The following is an 18,637-nucleotide window of genomic DNA, read 5'->3' as shown; positions in this document are numbered from 1 at the left end:
CCTTTTTTTCCATTTGATTTAACTTCCTAGGTCATAATTATTTAATTTCTATTTCTTTATCTGCTTTTATGTTAATAGTAAACATACAATAGTACCTAAAAATACTGGTTTATAACATTATTTTTTAAAAATATGTAGGTTATTTATTTTACCTCCTCTTCCTATTTCTTTCAGAAAACAATTATTGAAACCCTATTGTGTGGAAGGCTCTCAGCTAAAATATAGGTGCTATGTGTGGCAGGATTGAGAGATACAAAGCAGTTAAAAGATTTGCCTTGCTCTGAGAATTCCTCCAAACTACTTGGGAAGATGTCCTGGCCAGTGATGCGTGGTTTAGGTAACCTGGGCCTAAGGAGTCCAAAGATGTAAGAACCAAGTATGGGATCAGAGGCTGGGACAAGGTAGTGAGAAGAAGCAGAGCTGAGGAGATATGGGTCACCAGGGATGGTTAGGCTGGGATTTGAACCACAGGTGAAGGTGGGAATTGGTCTAGATATGTAAGTTCAGTGGATTCTGGGTGAAAGATATGCTTAGTCTAAATGGGCAGTGGGTGCTTGGGTCTAGGTAGCAGAAGTCTTTGAAGGCCAGCCTAAGCCAGTGTAATCTTTACCCTAAAGGCAACAGTGAGTCAGGGAAGGAAAAATATATATGTAATATATGTAATTAAATATATACACATCTATATCTTGTATGTATATATACACACAGATATATATACCACCTATCTATTTATCTTCAGACAGTTGTGTTTTGCTTTTAGGTCATTCTCCTGGCTAGAGATGTAAAGGAACAAAGGAAGGACAACTGGAACTGCATAAGAAGAGAGAACTCAGCCCAGGCTCACACTAACCAAGTCACATACCACATGGGCATCTCAAATGTCACCTTCATTATGATGCCTATCCTCATTCCTCTGTTTGGGAATAAACAGTTCTTTCTGTGATTCTCATAACCATTAATGACAACAATAATCAGTGCTAACACTGCTTATGCTCTTGCTATGGCAGTGGCACTGAACTCAGAGTTTAGCCATTTTCATGCCATTTCTTCTGGTTTAAGGGGGTTTGTTAACTTATTCAAGATGATGCAGCTAGAGAGTGGTTGAGCTTGGCCACAAACCCTGGCCATCTGTCTCCAGAGGCTGCTTTTAACCCCTAGGCTGCTCTTGCTAGGAGAGGGACTCAGCTCTAGACTGGGAATCATCTTAGTTAACATTTATTAAATGCATACTGTGTTCCAGGCTCTGTTCTAAGTTCTTTTCATGTTTTAACTTGTTAAAGACTCACAAAACCTATGAAGTGGGTCGTTAACTATCATCCCATTTTAAATATGAATAAACCGCAAAGTAGAGAAGTTAAGTAACTTAACAAAAGTCACAGAAAAACCATAGAGACAGGATCTGAGTCCAGGAAGATTGACTCCGGTCTCTGGCTCACTGCCAGCATGTGCCTTGTGTCTACTCCCCTTGAGCTCTGTGCTGAGCTGTTTGCATGCCCACCTCTCTCTCTCCATGATGCTGTGGGCTTCTCAGGGATGAGTTCTGAAATACCCATTCTAGGATCCCTGACTTAGCCCAGCATATCTGTTCCAGAGAAGCAGCTCAGGAAGTGTTTGCAGAGAGAAATAAAACAAAATGTTGCTGTGTCTAGTAATGAAAAAGCAATGCCCAAACCCAGTGTGCACCTTGGGTAAGCTGGTAGACTGGGAAACCTGGTTCCAGTTTGTTGACTGAAAGTTGGCAAAGAGTTCTGAAATGACATTGTACTTTTGAGATGAGAAGGGATTTCCCTTTATTTGGGAAATGGGTTGGATTATTATAGAGCACTTTGATTCTCTCTGGAGGATATGCAGGAACTTTGATTCTGACTGAAAGTGAATCAGAGCTAGTAGTTTGGTAAAGATTGGGGTTCACCGTTCAGGAGAGAATTTAAATAATCCTGACAGGGAGAGGTCTTCCTGGGGCCTGTTATAGTTTTTGATCTCCAGGCTTCCATGTACCTCTAAAGTTTCTTTGAATGTAGGAAATGAGTCTAGATGATAGATCAGATTTTTTCACTGGATGAAGTCTAAAACGGAGGCAATCATAGAACAAAAATTCAATTGCTCTACCTTGCACAGTCATCACATTGAATTTATACATTTGTACCTCTAAGTTGTCTCTGAAGCCATGGCCTCTGACCTCCAAAAATGAGATCCATTATAATGAGTTTTTTAAAGTAAGTTGCATTATGTGGCAAAGACAGCTAAGTGACCACCAACGATTCTTGTTCATCTTCCACAGTGCAGGTGTTTGTGGGAAGTGGCTACTCAGTCAGGGACTACATTGCCCAACTCCCCTTGTGTCTAGGTGGGGCTAGGTGATCAGGTTCTATCCAATGGAATGTAGCAGAAACAATGTACATCTCTTCTAGGCTGGACCCCTGAAAACCTCCAGCACAGTTGACCCTTTCTTTCTCCCCCATCTGTTAGCTGACTGTTGGCAGCCAAAAAGGTCCACGAAGAGGTTCATGCTCCAATAAGCCTCAGTCTCAGTCTTGAGCCCTTGGTCCCCCGAAAAGTCACTGGGTAAATGAGAAATATATGTCTATTGTGTTAAAAAGCTGAGATTTCAGAGTTTAACTCTTGTAGTAGTTAGGGTTTCCTTAACTAACACTCTTAAAGATTTGAAGTTAATAAATTTATATGACATTATCTGAGTTCTGCTGGAGATGTTATTTCATGAAATTTGCCTGCATTATTTTTCTTCCTGCTGTCAAGATCAGTGGAAAAAAGGCCAGAATAGCATGCTTCCTGATTTACCAGCAACATTTGCTAAATTGCCCATTCATTTAATAAACAACCATTTATGTGCATGTGCTTACTATGGATCAATATATTGTAGGCACCGAGGATATAATAAACCAATATGGTCCCTGCTACTGGAGAGTAGACATTGTAGTATCAAGGAGATGGCATGGAAAGAATAAAGAGAAGACATATTCAGACCAGAGTTGGGAAACTTTTCTGTAAAGGGATAGGCAGGAAATATTTTAGACTCTATGGGCCATTTTTTCTCTGTACAACTACTCAACTTTACTATTGTAGTATAAAAGTAGCCAGAGAAAATGTGTAAATGAATGAACCTGGCTGTGTTCCAATAAAGCTTTATGTATAGACACTGAAATTTGATTTTCATAAAATTTTTCACATGTATATTTCATGAAAAAATTAATAAAATATTCTTCTTTGGATTTTTTTTCAGTCATTTTAAAATGCAAAAACCATTCTTGGCTCATGGGCCGTGATAAGACAGGCAATGGGTTGAATTTGGCCTGTGAGTTGTAGTTTGCCAAACCCTGATCTAGACCAATAAACCAATAAGAAAATATTGGAAAGGAAAAGCACTTTTTTTCTGTGACTGTGCTGGTCAGGGAAGGTTCTCAGAAATAGTTTCACTTGAACTGAGACCTGAATGACAAGGAGAAACACAGCACAGGAACACAGCATATAGACGATGCCAAGTAAAGGATCAGCAAGAGCAAATGCCCTGAGGAAAGAGTGGACTTGTGCTCAGGGAGCAGGAAGATGCCCATGTAGCATCAGGGTATTCAGCTAGAGGAAGAGGAGCAATGGGCTAATGTCAGACGGAAGCAGCATCTAGGGTTTTACAGGTCAAGGTAAGGGATTACATTTTGTTATACCTGCAATGAGAAGCCAGTGAAAAGTTCTAAGCAGAGGAGCAATATGATCTGATTTTTTTGAAAATTGTCCCAGCTCTAATAGTAGAAAAATGGCTTCAAACAGGGTCAAGAAGATAAACAGCAGGACTAGTTACTGATAAGGAGACTACTGAATGAGTCCAGGCAGGCAGAGAAAGTGGGCTTGGGCTCTGGGGTCAGCAGTGGAAATGGGAGAAGTGGCTGGATTTAGGTTATGTTTTAAAACTATAACATGATTCAGTTTCCCCAATTTGGTATAAAGAAAAAGTTCCAAAGAAAATATGGAATGGAGGGCCAAGAATCCTATGGGATTTTAGAAGATTAATTTTTGGTATCAGAAGGATTTCATGTCACTTTAGTCTTCTTTCCTTCCCAGTCTTTCTTTTTCAGTTATACACAGGGTCAGAACTAGGGGTAACTAACTCTGGGCAAGAGGCTAAGATCAGGTTGAAATGAGAAGTATATACCTCCAACTAGGTGGAAAAATAGCAACCTAACCAATGGTGATAGGCAAAGACAATTAAATCACTGTGCTGTACATAAAGGACATAGAGACAGAAAACTACAAAACATTGTTAAAAGAAACCAAAAAATCTTAAATAAATGGAAGGATATTCCACATTTATGGACTGGAAGAGTAAATATCATAAAGATTATAATTTTACCCAAACTTATTTATAGGTTCAACATAATCCCAATAAAAATTCCAAAATCCTTTTTTGCAGAAATGGAAAAGCCAACTAACAAATTTATTTGGAAAGGTAAGGGAACTGGAACAGCCAAACATGTATTAGAAAGAATAAAGCTGGATGATTCACTTCCTGACTTTAAAATTTTTTTTTTAAATCTGTTAAAAACAAAAGACTCTGTCAAGAAGGTAAAAAGGCAGCCAACTCGTTAGGAGGAAATATTTGGAAACCAAATATCTCGTAAGGGTTTGAAGTCCATGTATATAAAGAGATCATACAACTCAACGATAAAAAGACAAGCAATCTAGAAGTGGAGGTGGCTCAGGTGATTGGGCTCCCATCTGGGAGGCCCTGAGTTTGAGTCTCAGGGCCTCCTGGTGAAGGCACGCTGGCCAGCACTGCCACGGAGAGCTGATGGCACCACACAGAGAGTCGACAGCAGACAGTGAAAGCAAACAACAAGGGGATGGAGGAATAAATAAATGAAGTAAAAATAAATAAGTCTTAAAAAAAGACAAACAACCAATTGAAAATGGACAAAAGACTTGACTAGACATTTGTCCAAAGTAGAAATACAAATGCCAAAAAGCACTGAAAAAATGCTCAACATCACTGGCTATTAAGGAAATGCAGATCAAAGCTACAATGAGATACCATTTTACACCTTATGGAATGATCATTACTAAAAAAACAGAAAACTACAAGTGCTAGAAAGGATATGGAGAAACAGGAATACTCCTTCACTGTTGGTAGGAATGTAGAATGGTGCAGCCTCTGTGGAAGATAGTTTGGCAGTGCCTCAAGAACCTGAATAAAGAACTGCTGTATGATCCAGCAATCCCATTACTAGGAATATTTTCAGAAGAACTGAAAGCAAAGATGTGAGCTGACATTTGCACCCCGATAGTCATAGCAGCATTATTCACAGTTGTGAAAATATGGAACCAGCCCAAGTGTCTATCAACCAATGAATGGATAAACAAAATGTGGTATATGTACATAATGGAATAGTATTTAGCTGTAAGAAGAAATGAAATCAGTATGCATATGACAACATGGATGAACCTAGAGGGTACTACGTTGAGTGAACAAAGCCAGGCATAAAACAGCAAAATTCATCTCACTAATTTGAACTAAATACAATGAGTAAGCTCACAGAGATAAACTCTAGAGTATAGGTTACCAGGAGATAGAACGTGCATTAAGAAAGAGAGCTGATGCTTAATGTTTGCAGCATTATTAATAAGGTTAACTGTAAAAGTGTAGAAATAAATAGAGTTGATAGTAACATTAGAGTGAGTATAAATAACTCTGCTGATTTATATAATAAATGTATTTGTGGCTGAAAGGGTAGTCTGTGGACATAAATGTCAATTGAAAGGAAACTAGAAAATAATCTAGGGAATGTATAACATAGTGATTTGAGTGGTTGGTGAAGATTGTGGTTAATCGTATAAATATAAGAATGCTCTTCTTTAACAAAGTGCTAAAAATATGGTGACACACAGGAAAATTACAACTATTGTAACTTATGGACAATAGTTAACAGTAATATTGTAGTATTTTGCAGCAATGACCAGAAGGAAATATTTCAATTCTAAGGAACAATTTGGCAGTGTAAGGGGGTATGGGATTTTTCCTTTTGGAGTAATGAAAATGTTCTACATTTGACTGAGATGATGACAGCACAATTCTGTGATGAAAATGAAAGCCACTGAGTGTACACTTTGAATGGGTTGTAAATAACATGGGACTGTACAACACAGAGAATCCAGTGGTAGAATATGTTAATGATCAGGTGGGTTGGCGGGGGAAATACCCAAATATAAGATATGGGCTATAGTTAGTAGTAATAATTTGACAATACTTTTTAATAGTTTGTAACAAATATTTCACAACAATACAAGGTGCTGGTGGTGGGTAGATGTCTGGGAACCTTCTGTGATGATACGGCGTGTTGGTTTTATAAAGTCACAACTTTTACAATATATTTATTATTTATGTATGTTCATGAATGAATGATATTTCAATAAAATTTTATTTTAAAAAAATCAGAGTGCTGGTTCCTTGATGAAAGATGTAAGAATTTTCCCTACACTTTTCTCTTGGACAGCTATTTATTAGAATGTGATGAAGTATTTTATCTAGAAAGGGATTCTAGACCAGTATTCCATGGTGAAGGCATATCTCTAACTGGGATTCCCCGAGGTTTCAGCTTTGCTAGAATCATTTTCAGTCCTGGCATCTGAAGCTCCTAAACTTTATGACAACTTAGTGCACACATTTCAGTGGGAGGCCAGATAGCATCCAGATACCTAGAATGCATGTTGGCACACCAGTGGGCAGGAAACAGGTCTAAAGATCGGGAGAATTTCCCTGAGGCCCCAAATCAGGAAGAAACCATTCCTCTTTATTACACACATCAGGTAAAGTCACATAATGTTTACCGAAACCAGTACTACGTCACCCTGGAATTTGAGAAATTACCTTTCAGGAGGCTGACTGAGTAAAAGGCCTGAAGCCATAGATGTGGAGGGATTGATTTTCTGAAAGTCAGATCCCCTGTAAACAAAAGATGCTGAAGCCCACATTCTAAGAAAGGATTTAGTTATTGGAAAGTTAGTTTAAAAACAGCCCCTGGATCTGAAAAATAAACCACAACCATTTGCTTGTGGATTTTAAGGTTTGTCTGTTATTTCTGCTGGCTGATTTATCCACTCCATGGTCTTGCACAGCCTGAATCACCCAAACTCAAGGCCGACATGAAGTCCCAGGGGCCTACAGAAGGGAGTTTGAACAAACACACAACACAGAACATGGACTGAACGCCCATCACACTCCAGGTGTTACATTTCTGAATCCCTCTGCATTGGCCATGGTGGTAACAGGCCTTGGCTCGTTTAATTCTGACAGCAACCCTATGAGCTAAAGTGGTATCATCCCCCTTTCAGAGATGATGCAACAGAGGTCCAGGAAAACCAGCGAACATGTCTGAGGTCATATATCTAGTAAGGAATGAAGCAGACAATTAAATCTTTGTCCGTTTGCCTTTAAAGTCAGAGCCTTTAACCATAAGGTCAGTGTTTCTTGACCATTTACAGGACAATGGACCTTTAGGTTGGGGGAGGCTTTTAAAATGTGCAGATGCTTGGGCCTTATTGCTGTTCTCCAATGGTAGACGGTCCAGTGGCTAGGACTCAGGAATCTGCATTTTTTAATGAGGCCTCCAAATAATTCATCCATTCACTAAAGTTTGAGGACCACTAATCTCGCAGAGAAGTTCTTGATGAAGAGCAAGTCTTGAGGTTTGAGGAGGCTACCAACAGTTTCTCAGTAAGTCTTAGGGTCTACTCAAAGGGCTGGGATCCTGCTTCTTGGAGTAGTCTTCGGGGGAGGTCATACCCAAGAGTCAGTTGATGCAAGCCCTTTCCCTCCTCCAAGCGGAAGCCAAGATCCAGTCAGGCTCAGGGACACTGTGGTGGGGGGGTAGGGAGGCTGGTTAAAAAACCATAACATGGCAATGTCAGAGCTGCGAGGGATTAGGGATTGTGCAGTCCAACTCTTCTCACTTACATTACAGAAGGGATAACAAGGACTCAGAGAGGCTGAGACAAGCCCAAGACCACACAGCCAGGCAGTCACAGGCGCTAGAAGTTTTCCAGCATTTGTTTTTACTTGTCGCAATTTATGTCCCCAATACTTCCAGTCCAACATTAATGTGTAGAAAACAATCTAGCTTTTTATTAAATGGTGTCATACCTCTGGGGCAAAATAAAAGGATCAGATGCATTTTTTTACTTTGACGAATGCACATGTTCATACATAGTACAGAAATGCCAATTTGTTCCACTAAAGCACAGCAGTAACTTTCTCCCTCTGAGGGCAGAGGGCCATTCTGAGGATTCTGAGGGACTGTAAGACCATGATCAACACTTTCTATCTAGGAACAACCTTTCATGCTTGAGGCCTTCCAGAAAATAGCTACAACATCAGTATTTTCATCTGCAAGGCAAGGATGATGCCACCACTTCTTCTTAGACTCTGAAGGGAAGATGGCCTGGGGAGGAAGCCACTTCTCTGGTGTCCTTTCAGGGGCAGAAGAATTCCCTGCACTGCCCTCCTCCCCTCCTCAGTCATCAGACATGTCCTGATTATGTCACTCTGATCCATTCAACTATGGCAGCAGCTACAGCAGGGGGTACATTGGCTGAAGAGTAAGGGGGTCAAATTTAGGTCTCCATTCAACTACAACTCACTGTGAGACCTTAAGCAACCTATAGACCTGTCTGGCTTTGCTTATCCATCCAGAAAAGGGAATTACATCACTAAGGCTGATGATGTTCACCACTAAAGAACACAGTGCTTTCAAAGGGACGAGTCACATTTGCATTTTTATACGTTAGCCCTGTGCACCTCATCTCCTTGACATTTGCCACAGCTGTTAACTTCCACTAACACTGGTAAGGGTCATTGAACCATGACCACATGCTAATGCTGCCATGATCTGCCCACATTTTACACATGTGGAAATTGAGGATTAGAAGAGTTAAGCAACCTAGTTTGTGTCCTCTTGACCAGTAGGAATCAGAAGGAATGGGGAAGTGACAAAAATGAACTCAGACTTGGACTATTTCTGGACGAGCCTCACTTGTGGTAGAGACATGGTTTAGTCCCCAGAGAGAGTACCTTTTGATCATCTCTGTCAAGGGTTGACTGAAAGTGGCTCTGCTCCAAGTGGCTACATTCATAGTTAATAGGGGGCTCTTGTTTGGCAAGTTCTGGAAGTTAAAGCAGGTGTGTGGCTGCTTACTGAGGTGTGCCTAGTGAGGGGAAGAGTGGGTCCTGGGAAACTGCAAGGTGCTCACTGTCTAGGAAGGAGGATGGGAGATGTACAAAACAGCCACAGCAACAAGGCAGTGTATGAAAATTGCTTGGTGGAGTCGAAAGGGCTGTGGGAACGCAGGACGAGAGCTTCTAATGGTGAGTGAGGAGCCGTTTAAACTTGGCCTTTATGGTAGGCAGAATAATGCCTTGCTCCCTCATCACCTCAAAAAAATGTCCATGCCCTAATCCCCGGAACCTGTGAACACATTGCCTTCCATGATGAAAGGAACACTGCAGATGAGATTAAGGTTATGGATCTGGAGATGGGGAAATCATCCTAGATTACCTGGGTGGGCCCAGTCTGATTAGGTGAGTCCTTGAAATGGAACATCTTTCCCAGGTGTGGTCAGAAAGAAAGATTGTGATGGCAGGGGAAGGGCCAGACAGATTGGATGTTGCTGGCCTTGAAGATGAGGAAGGGGCTATGAGCCAAAAAATGTGCCTGCACACCTTTATTTTAGCCCATTGAGACCCAGGCCAGAGTTCTGACCTTCAGAATTGAATAGATTTGCATTGTTTTAAGCCACTACATTTGTGCTACTGTTACAGAAGTGACAGAGAACTAATATAGCCTTGATGAATGGAATGAGTTGTTGAGATGGACTGTGAAGTAGAACGTGGGATCCCTGGCAAGAGAACAGAGAAAATGGACTTAAGGGTGTTGACAAGAACATGTAAGCAAAGCTGTCCAATAGAACTTTCTGCAATGACAGAAATATTCTATATCCTATCTGTGCTGTCTAACATGATAGCCATTAGCCACATATGGCCACTGAGCCCTTGAAACGTGGCTCATGCAACAGAAGGGGTGACTTTTAAATTTTATTTAAATGAAATTAATTTATTTTTTAAATTCATTTTTATTTTTTAATTAAATTGTCTTTTTTTTAAGGTACATATATTACAAAAAATATAAGAGGTTCCCACATCCCCCCCCCCCGCCCCTTCCTCCCATATCCACATCCATGTGGCTAGTGGTTGCTGATTTTGTCAGGATGGGCACAGAAAACATTAAGTCTGAGAGTCTGAGAGGGTAAGACCCAACCTTCAAAGTGCCAGGCCCAGCACTCAGAACTTTAGATAATTTAATCCTCTCAATGATGCTATGAGGTTAGTATGTTTATGGTGATCCCCATTTGTCAGATGAGAGGACAAAGGCACAGAGAGGTTGAACAAATCGTCCATAGTTGCAAACTAGTGAGTGGCCATACAATTTTCACTTTCTGGGGTGCTAGAGCCAATAACCTGATCCAAAGCACTCTCCAGGTGCTAGAACACACTGGGCAATTCCCTTCCCCGGTATACTACACCATCACAAGGTATCAGGAAAGTGATGAAGGCCACAGATGGGGAGGTAGAAGCTGCCAGTAATTGGAACAAGGGACGTCAGGGAAGGCTTCACTGGGGAGTGACATTTAATGAGTGCTGAAGGCTGGGGAGAAATTGGCCAGAAGAAAGAAGAGGGTGGGTGGAGAGAGTCCTAGGCAGAGGGAGCATGGGTGAAGGTCCTAAGGTGAGAGAGAACAAGACGTACTCAAAGAAGTGAAAGGCAATCTGACCTGAGTGGAGAGAAGGAAGTGAGTGGCAAGAGTTAAGGTTGGAGAAATTGGCAGAGGCCAGTGCATGTAGGGTTAGGAGAATTCTCAATGTTATTCCAAAGATTTGAATATTATGCTAAGGATTTTAATATACATGCAAATATATGTTATTTTTTTATACATATATATATATTTTACTCCTTTACTTCTGTATAGGAAATGGACTGGATGTCATCAAGTGTGGATTAGGAGAAGATGGTTAGCTGTACTGGTAATCGTTATCTTTCTGATGTTCTTACTCCAGAATCCCTCAGGAACACCAGTACGATTTAAAGGTACATGTATTACTTTATATTTTCAAAGTGCTTTATCATCCCTTGGATCTTCAGAAGCACCCTGAGACAAAGGTAGAGATTTTTATCTCCATTTTGCAGAGAGAAGAACTGACTTGCCCCAAGTCCTAGCTGGCAAAAAGCAGAACTGAGCTAGAACCCATATTGCCTCAGTCTCTTCAGAGAGATCCAGTCCCAGAGAGGAGGGTCACAAGGCCCATGGCTCTACCAGAGCCTCAGTGCAGCCCTGCCTCCCCACAGAAGGGAAGCAGAGTTGACCCTTACCTTTCTGATGCCGTCATGCTTCATTTCAATCACATGAAGGGTGTAGTTGGTCCGGCGTCCTTTCTCATTAAACTGCACATTTCCTGTCAAGCCTTCAAACTGCACCTAGAAACAAAACCAAGTGGTGGCACAATGAACTCACAGTTGCAATTCATGTTTGTGGGTTTGTTTGTTTGCTTGCCCTTTCAGCTGAAGTAAAAACACAGAACCTGAGGATGTTAAATGAGATGAGATCTGGAGCTGCACAAATGCCGAGACTCTTCCCTCCCTTGCCGGTGGCAGCATCAGTTTTGGAGTACTGCCCTCTTTCCCACTGGTTTGGGATTCACCCTGAACTTCTCTTCACCCACTGTTTTACCCAAAGCTAACAAGGGGTCAGAGTAGATACAGTATGAGTCTCTGTACCAGCCCTAATCAAACACCTCCTGCCTCCCACCACCACCATTATCAGGGACCCCTCAGACACATACATTTGAAGGAAGAAACTGCCAAGAAATAACCTGCCAAGAAGGAGGAACTTCTATGCCATCACTGCTGAGTCAGGAGAAGACTCAGAACCAGAAGCTGGATTTACGATGCCATGCACTATGCTTTAATATACTGTCTTTTCCCTCTTTATTAAAAAATAACTTTTTAAACAATAATTATAGTAGTTTCAGGTTTATAGAAAAATCATGCATATAGTATAGTGTTCCCATATCCCCCCACCCTCACATACACATTTTTCTCTATTACTAACTTTTTGCATAGTATGGTAACTTTGTTGCATTTGGGAAAAGAGTATTACCAAAATTATACTATTAACTATAGCTCAGAGTTTACATTAGGGTTTACTCTTTATGTTGTACAGTTCTTTGCTTTGTTATTTTTATTGTGGTAACATATTGTAGCAGTCTGACATTGTTTAGGAATTCCAACAATAGTTATTGGATTATGTTTGTAAACTAGTCGTCAGAGGTATCACTTTTACTTGATTAAATTATGATTAGGATTTTGATTGGGCCAGGTTTGTAGGGCATTGAGTCCCTGTTCCTTGGTGGGCAGAAACTCACAGAGAAAGACATGGCAAAGGATAGAGCTGGGAGTTTTGAGCTGGAACCCCAAGAAGTAAATACAGAGAGGAACAGAGCTGCTGAGCCTGGAGAGATTGTGCCCTGGGGAGAGAGACAGAGCTAGTCACCTGATAGTCCTCAGCTGGCCTCACGGAGAGAGACAAAGTCTAGAGAACCTCATAGTCTACAGCAAACCTTGTGGAGAAAAGAGTCTCTGAGCCCAGAGATAAATGAGCTTTGGGAAGAGAGGAACCCTGGAAGCCTGAACCTTGGCAGACATCAGCAGCCATCTTGCTCCATCACGTGGAAATAGATGTTGGTGAGGGAAGTAACTTAAGCTTTAAGGTCTGGACTAAAAAAGAAAAAGAGTGAACCCTAATATACGCTATTGTCTTTTGTTACTATTATTGAAACAATTTTGTTCTATCAATTGTGAAAAATGTACCACACTAAAGCAAGTTGTTAATGATAGGGGAAATGATTTGTGTGTTTAGTAGAGGGAGTATGTGGGGACCTTCTGTAATTTTTCTGTAAAACTAATATTTTTCTAAAAATGAAGTTTAAAAACTGACAAAACCTAAAAAAAAAAAAAAAAAAAAAAAAGGTCTGGTAACTGTAAGCTTCTACCCCAAATAAATACCCTTTAAAAACCAACCAATTTCTGGTATTTTGCATCAGCACCCCTTTGGCTGACTAATACACCTATACACAACCTAAAATTTCCCATTTTATCCACTTTCAATTACACAATTCAGTGGTGTTAATTACATTTACAATTATTGTGCCACAATTACCACCATCCATTACCAAAACTTTTCCATTAACCAAAACAGAAACTCTACAGTGTTGAAGATATTTCCCAATGTTTTCTTCTAGGAATTTTAGTGTTTTGGATCTTATATTTAGGTGTTTGGTCCATTTGAGTTAATTTTTACATATGGGGTAAGGTAGGGGATCTACTTACATAATTTTACATGTGGATATATAGTTTCCTGGAACCATTTGTTGAAGAGACTCTTCTTTCCCAATTGAATGGACTTGACCCCTTTTTCAAAAATCTATTAGCCATTGATGTAAAAGAAAGGTTTATTTATGAACTCTCAATTCAATTCCATAGGTCTACATGTCCTTGTACCTACACTACGCTGTTTTGATTACTATACCTTTAAAATTAGTTTACAAATCAGGAAGTCTGAGCAATCTGCATTTATTTTTCAAGGTGGTTTTGGCTTTTTAAGGCTTCTTACTCTTCCACATAATATGATGACCGGCTTTCCCATTTATGCAAAGGTAGCTGTTGGAATTTGATTGGGATTTCACTGAATCTGTAAATTGCTTTGGATAGAATTGACATTTTAATAATATTTAGTCTTTCAATCCATAAAACACAGTATCCTTCCATTTATTTAGGTCTTCTATAATTTCTTTCATCACTGTTTTGTAGTTTTCAATGTCCTTTACAAACTTGGTTAAAATTTTTCCTAGAATTTGATTTTTTTAGTTTCCATTATATGTGGAATTTTAAAAAATTCCTCTTCATAGTATTCATTATTAGTTTACAGAAACACTACTGATTTTTGCATGTTGATCTCGAATGCCACCACTTTGCTGATTTTGTTATTAGCTTTAGTGGCTTTCTCTCTCTATAGGATCATGTAATCTGTAAAATCTTAAAAAAAAATTAAGTAACTGCTGAGAATGCAGGATTTTCTTCTGCCATTTTGCTAATTAGTCTTTGTAAGTCTTATACCTTTTATGTCCCTTAAGTCTTCCATTATTGCCTACTTTCATTTTTATTTGATTTTATTGTAATGGACTATTTTGAATCCCTTATTTCTTTCCATGTGTATTTTTCAGATATTTTATTCATAGTTATCATGGGACTTAAATTTAACATTAAATCTATTACAATCACTGAATATGTTTTCTTAGTTCCTTTGTGAATACAGGGAATAAAATACCTGTGAATCTAACTTCACACCCACTAGGATGGCTATTATTAAAGAGACAGAAAATAACAAGTTTTGATGAGGATGTAGACAAATTGGAACCCTTGTGAATTGCTGGTAAGAGTATAAAATGGTGCATCCACTGTGGAAAACAATTGGGTAGCACATAAAAAAAAACAGTATATGACTTGGCAATCCCAATTCTTAGTATATACCCCAAATAATTGAAAACAGGGACTCAGACAGACATTTGTACATCAATGTTCATAGGAGCATTATTTACAGCAGCCAGAAGGTGGAAACAACCCAAGTATACATCAAAAGATGAATGGTAAACAAAGTGTGGTATAACCACCCAATGTAATATTACTTAGCCATGAAAAGCAATGAAATTGAGATACATATGACAACATGATGAACCTTGAAAACATATGCTAAGGGACATAAGCCAGATGCAAATGTTCAAATAATATATGATTCCACTTACATGAAGTATCTAGTATAAGCAAATTCATAGACAGAAAATAGATTAGACCTTACCAGGGGATGAGGGAAGGGAAGAATGGGAAGTTATTGCTGAATGGGTACAGAGTTTCAAGTAGGAGTGATAAAAAATGTTTGGCAGTGGATGGTAGTGATGGTAGCACAACATTATAAATGTAATTTATGCCATTTAAAATAGCAAATATTATGTTGTATATGTCACCACAATATATTTTTTAAACAAGGAATAACATTTTGTTATAAAATTGGCAAAAAGCCACAAAACACACACACACACAACAAAACCTGGGAATCTATTGTCCTGAAATTAGGAGACCTGGATTTGAGCTCAGCTTCCCCCTTCATATGCAAATGACCTTGGGTGAGTCACCTCTCTAAGCCTCTGGTTTCCAAAATTCTTGCCGTATCTACCTTAACCACTTAGCAAACATGAACGTGCTGTGAAAACTTCAGAGCACCTGAAGAGAACTTGTTATGTTATTCTTATGTATGCAGGGTTTTAAAGAGGTCTCACATGGTTAAAATAAAGATTGTACTGGAACCTTAACAATGTTGCATGGGATTTCACTGCACAAATGGGTCAAATCAACTTTTGTGACCTCCTATTTTATATTCGTATTAATGGTCAAATGATTCACATTGGGGCTCCAAGATTTTTAGGCAGAACCTGCTGCTCTGCAGGTGACCAAAAAGAAAACAAAAAAAACCTCGATTTTTAGGCAGAACCTGCTGCTCTGCAGGTGACCAAAAAGAAAACAAAAAAAACCTCATCTGAGCCCACCCTCAAATGGAGGAAGAGGCTAGCTGCACATCCTCAGTTTAAGGACTAGAATCCCACTTGCGTAAGGCCAATGAGGTGAGCCTCTACTGTTAACGATATAAATCTAGTGCTGAAATCAAGCTCAGTTTATTCTTCCCTCTTCATTTAGCTTAAAAGGAAGCCTTATGGGGCTTTCTCTTTTTCTGACAATGGCCAGCTCCTCAGCATTCAGAAGGTATAAGAACAGCTGGGGTGTGTGTATTTGAGAGTGAGAGAGAGCACGGCTGTGTGTGTGTGTGTGCGTGTGTGCTTGCAGCTGATCTGAGGCTGACCCTCTCATCGCCTTCTGGTTTGAAGTCTCAGCGGGGAGACCATGACAGGCTCAGAGCACTGAGCAAATTATACAACAAGCTCTTCACTTTCTCAGATAAAATCTGGAGGAATCCCCAGCTCTGGAAAAGTCTGGACTGTCTTTGCCTTTCAGAGAGAAAACAAAGCACAGATCCTGCTACTCAGAATAAAAGAAGCAAGCAATTCCAGCCTGGCAGCAACTTCACCTTCTTCTGACCTTGGCCTGTCTTTAACTCTCCCACTCATTCAGTTTCAGCATAGAGTTGCTGAGCTGGTAGATGTCAGTTTAAGTGATTCATTTGAGAAAAACAGAATGGGGTATATGTGCAGATGATTGGATGGTAGACTGACTTGCCCAAACAAAAAGAATGTCATTGGTGATCCAAATGGGCATCTACTTTTTGGTCCCAGTCTCAGGTATCATACTAATCATAGTAGCCCAACAAAAGAGACATCCTTAATCTTATTCCAAGTCTTTGTGGGTGAGAACTCATGTGTAAATAGGATCCTCTGAAAATATTTTACTTAAGGTGTGGTCCAACTGCATCAGGGTAGAACTTAATATGTATTACTGGAAGCCTTGTAAAAAGATGCCAGAAAGAGGTCACACAGGAACCAGAAGCTGGAAGTCAGTGGAAACTGGAAAAAAAGACAAGGAGAGACTACCATGTGACATGAAGTAGAGATACAAGTTAAGGAATCCCAAGCTTGTGGCAAGCTAGCACCAGAATGCTGCAGACACTGGGGAGAATGCATAGACTTGCTGATACTTTGATTTTGGATTTCCAGCCTTCTAAAACATAAGCCAACAAATTCCTGTTGTTAAGCCTATCCACTGTATGGTATTTGTCACAGCAGCCTGGCAACTAGGACACAAATCATCAGTATGGCCTATTAATATGGCAACTTGCTTAATCTCTCTTTGACTCACTTTCCTTATTATTTAATAGGATTAATTTAAATGAATTACTTTTAAAGTATTGTTTTAAGACAATAATTCATGATCAGTGCTTGGTACTACTCCTACCACCACTTTCCAAATATTCCATGTTTATGAAGCACTTTCACTCATATAACTTCATCTCTATTCACAGGAACCCCTGAAGTATGCCAATTAGAGATTATGATCTTCATATACATTGGAGAAACTAAAACACTGGGAGGCAAAGTGATTTGCTCAAGACTTATAACTAATAATTGGCAGAACCTGACCTAAAATTCAGAGCCGTTGCTATCTTCTCTTAAGAATACCAAGCAGCCTCTGACATAGGAGTCGGCATTACTGTACTTGGCTCTAAGTGGGGGTCAGAGCAGAGACATGTGCTGTGTGTCCTGTTCTTTCAGCCTCCTAGCACCACCCACCATTCCAGCTGGACGGTTCCCAGGCCTGCTCTGTTAATTCCTACCTAATGGCCAGTCACTGAACTATCTCTGTTAGGGTTTCCTTCTCACAGAACTGAAGTGCTTAGCATACTGTCTGGCACAAAAATTTTCAACACACAGGGTATATTATTTAGATAAAGATAATGGTTACTATGGCTCTCATGTATAGAGTTAGTGAGAGGGATGGGAAATAAAACATTTTAAAATTGAGGCATTGGGTCTGCTAAGTTGTCTCAGAGCAGGGGATTCTTTTAGCAGAATTGAGGGTCTTGTCATTTTGATTTTTACATACTTTCTCGTTTTCTTAATAAGATCAAGTGTCTCATTTCCAGTGTTCCAGGCTCCAATGAACTGAGGCCTCCATATTTATATGGTTTTCACAGAAAGCTGTTCATTTCATGCTCACAGAAAGTCTGCAAATAGCAAGAATGGAGGGTATTTTGCCTATTTTTGCAGATTGGACTGTTAAGAATCAGAGGTAAGGCACTTGGCTTAAGAATTCACAGTAAGTCCTTGAGAGGGCTGAAGGCTCTATGGTCTAGTTGGGAAAACTAAGACAGAGTATCAGAGAAATGGAAACCATAACTCATAGATGGCAGAGCAAGAAGAGGTCAAGAGAATGGCTCAGCCCCAAGTCATTTCTTGGGAAGAGTCATGATTCAGTCTCACAGGAAGGGGTTTCTTTGAAACTTCTCTTTTATACAAATCTTGGAAATGTCCCCATCCATCAGAGTTGAGTCTCTGGGGTCCATGTCCCCTGTCCTTATCGTAGGGTGACTGGGGTCAAACTGTTGGAAACCAGGCATTTCTCCTCAGGTCCCAGCTTCTGAAACTCCTGCCACCTGCCAGTTCCTTTTGTGAAAGATGGAGCCTCGGGTTTCCTGTAAATGGTACTAGGTGACAGTTCAGAGTCTGCCACCAGTGAGATGCTAAAGTGGAAATTTTCCATCCTGCCTGGTGTCAGGAGAGTGCTGGTTAATGTTCCTACCACTGGAGCTGTCAAAAGTGACCATGCCCGTCCCCCATGGGATCCTGGAACAGCAGCCCTGAGGGAAGCAGGCCTTTGGTAACCTCTGCAGCTTCTTCCTGGCCTCTCCTCCTGGTGCTCCTTGGTGTGGGGATTGTGACCTGGGTCTAGGCTCCAGCTGGACCACATCCTAGCTATCCCAGCCAGGGCAAGGTGCAGGAGCTTTCTGAGCCTCCACTTTCTAT

General features: G+C 40.2%; 1 protein-coding gene across 4 annotated transcripts in view; it reads right to left on the bottom strand.

Moving 5' to 3' along the window:
* The window catches only part of GRIA1 (glutamate ionotropic receptor AMPA type subunit 1), a 341,795-nt gene that overhangs the window by 107,888 nt on the left and 215,270 nt on the right, over nt 1-18,637 (bottom strand). For all 4 annotated transcript variants that reach the window (XM_058281096.2, XM_058281089.2, XM_058281088.2 and 1 more), the window contains exon 8: nt 11,427-11,531. In XM_058281096.2, coding sequence (XP_058137079.1) covers nt 11,427-11,531 — 105 coding nt within the window. The remainder of the gene's footprint in view (nt 1-11,426; nt 11,532-18,637) is intronic.

The sequence above is a fragment of the Dasypus novemcinctus genome, chromosome 2, assembly GCF_030445035.2.
Source record: "Dasypus novemcinctus isolate mDasNov1 chromosome 2, mDasNov1.1.hap2, whole genome shotgun sequence".
In the NCBI taxonomy this organism is placed as follows: Eukaryota; Metazoa; Chordata; class Mammalia; order Cingulata; family Dasypodidae; genus Dasypus; species Dasypus novemcinctus.
Note: the sequence above shows the minus strand (reverse complement) of the source record. Positions and strands in the feature narration are given on the sequence as shown.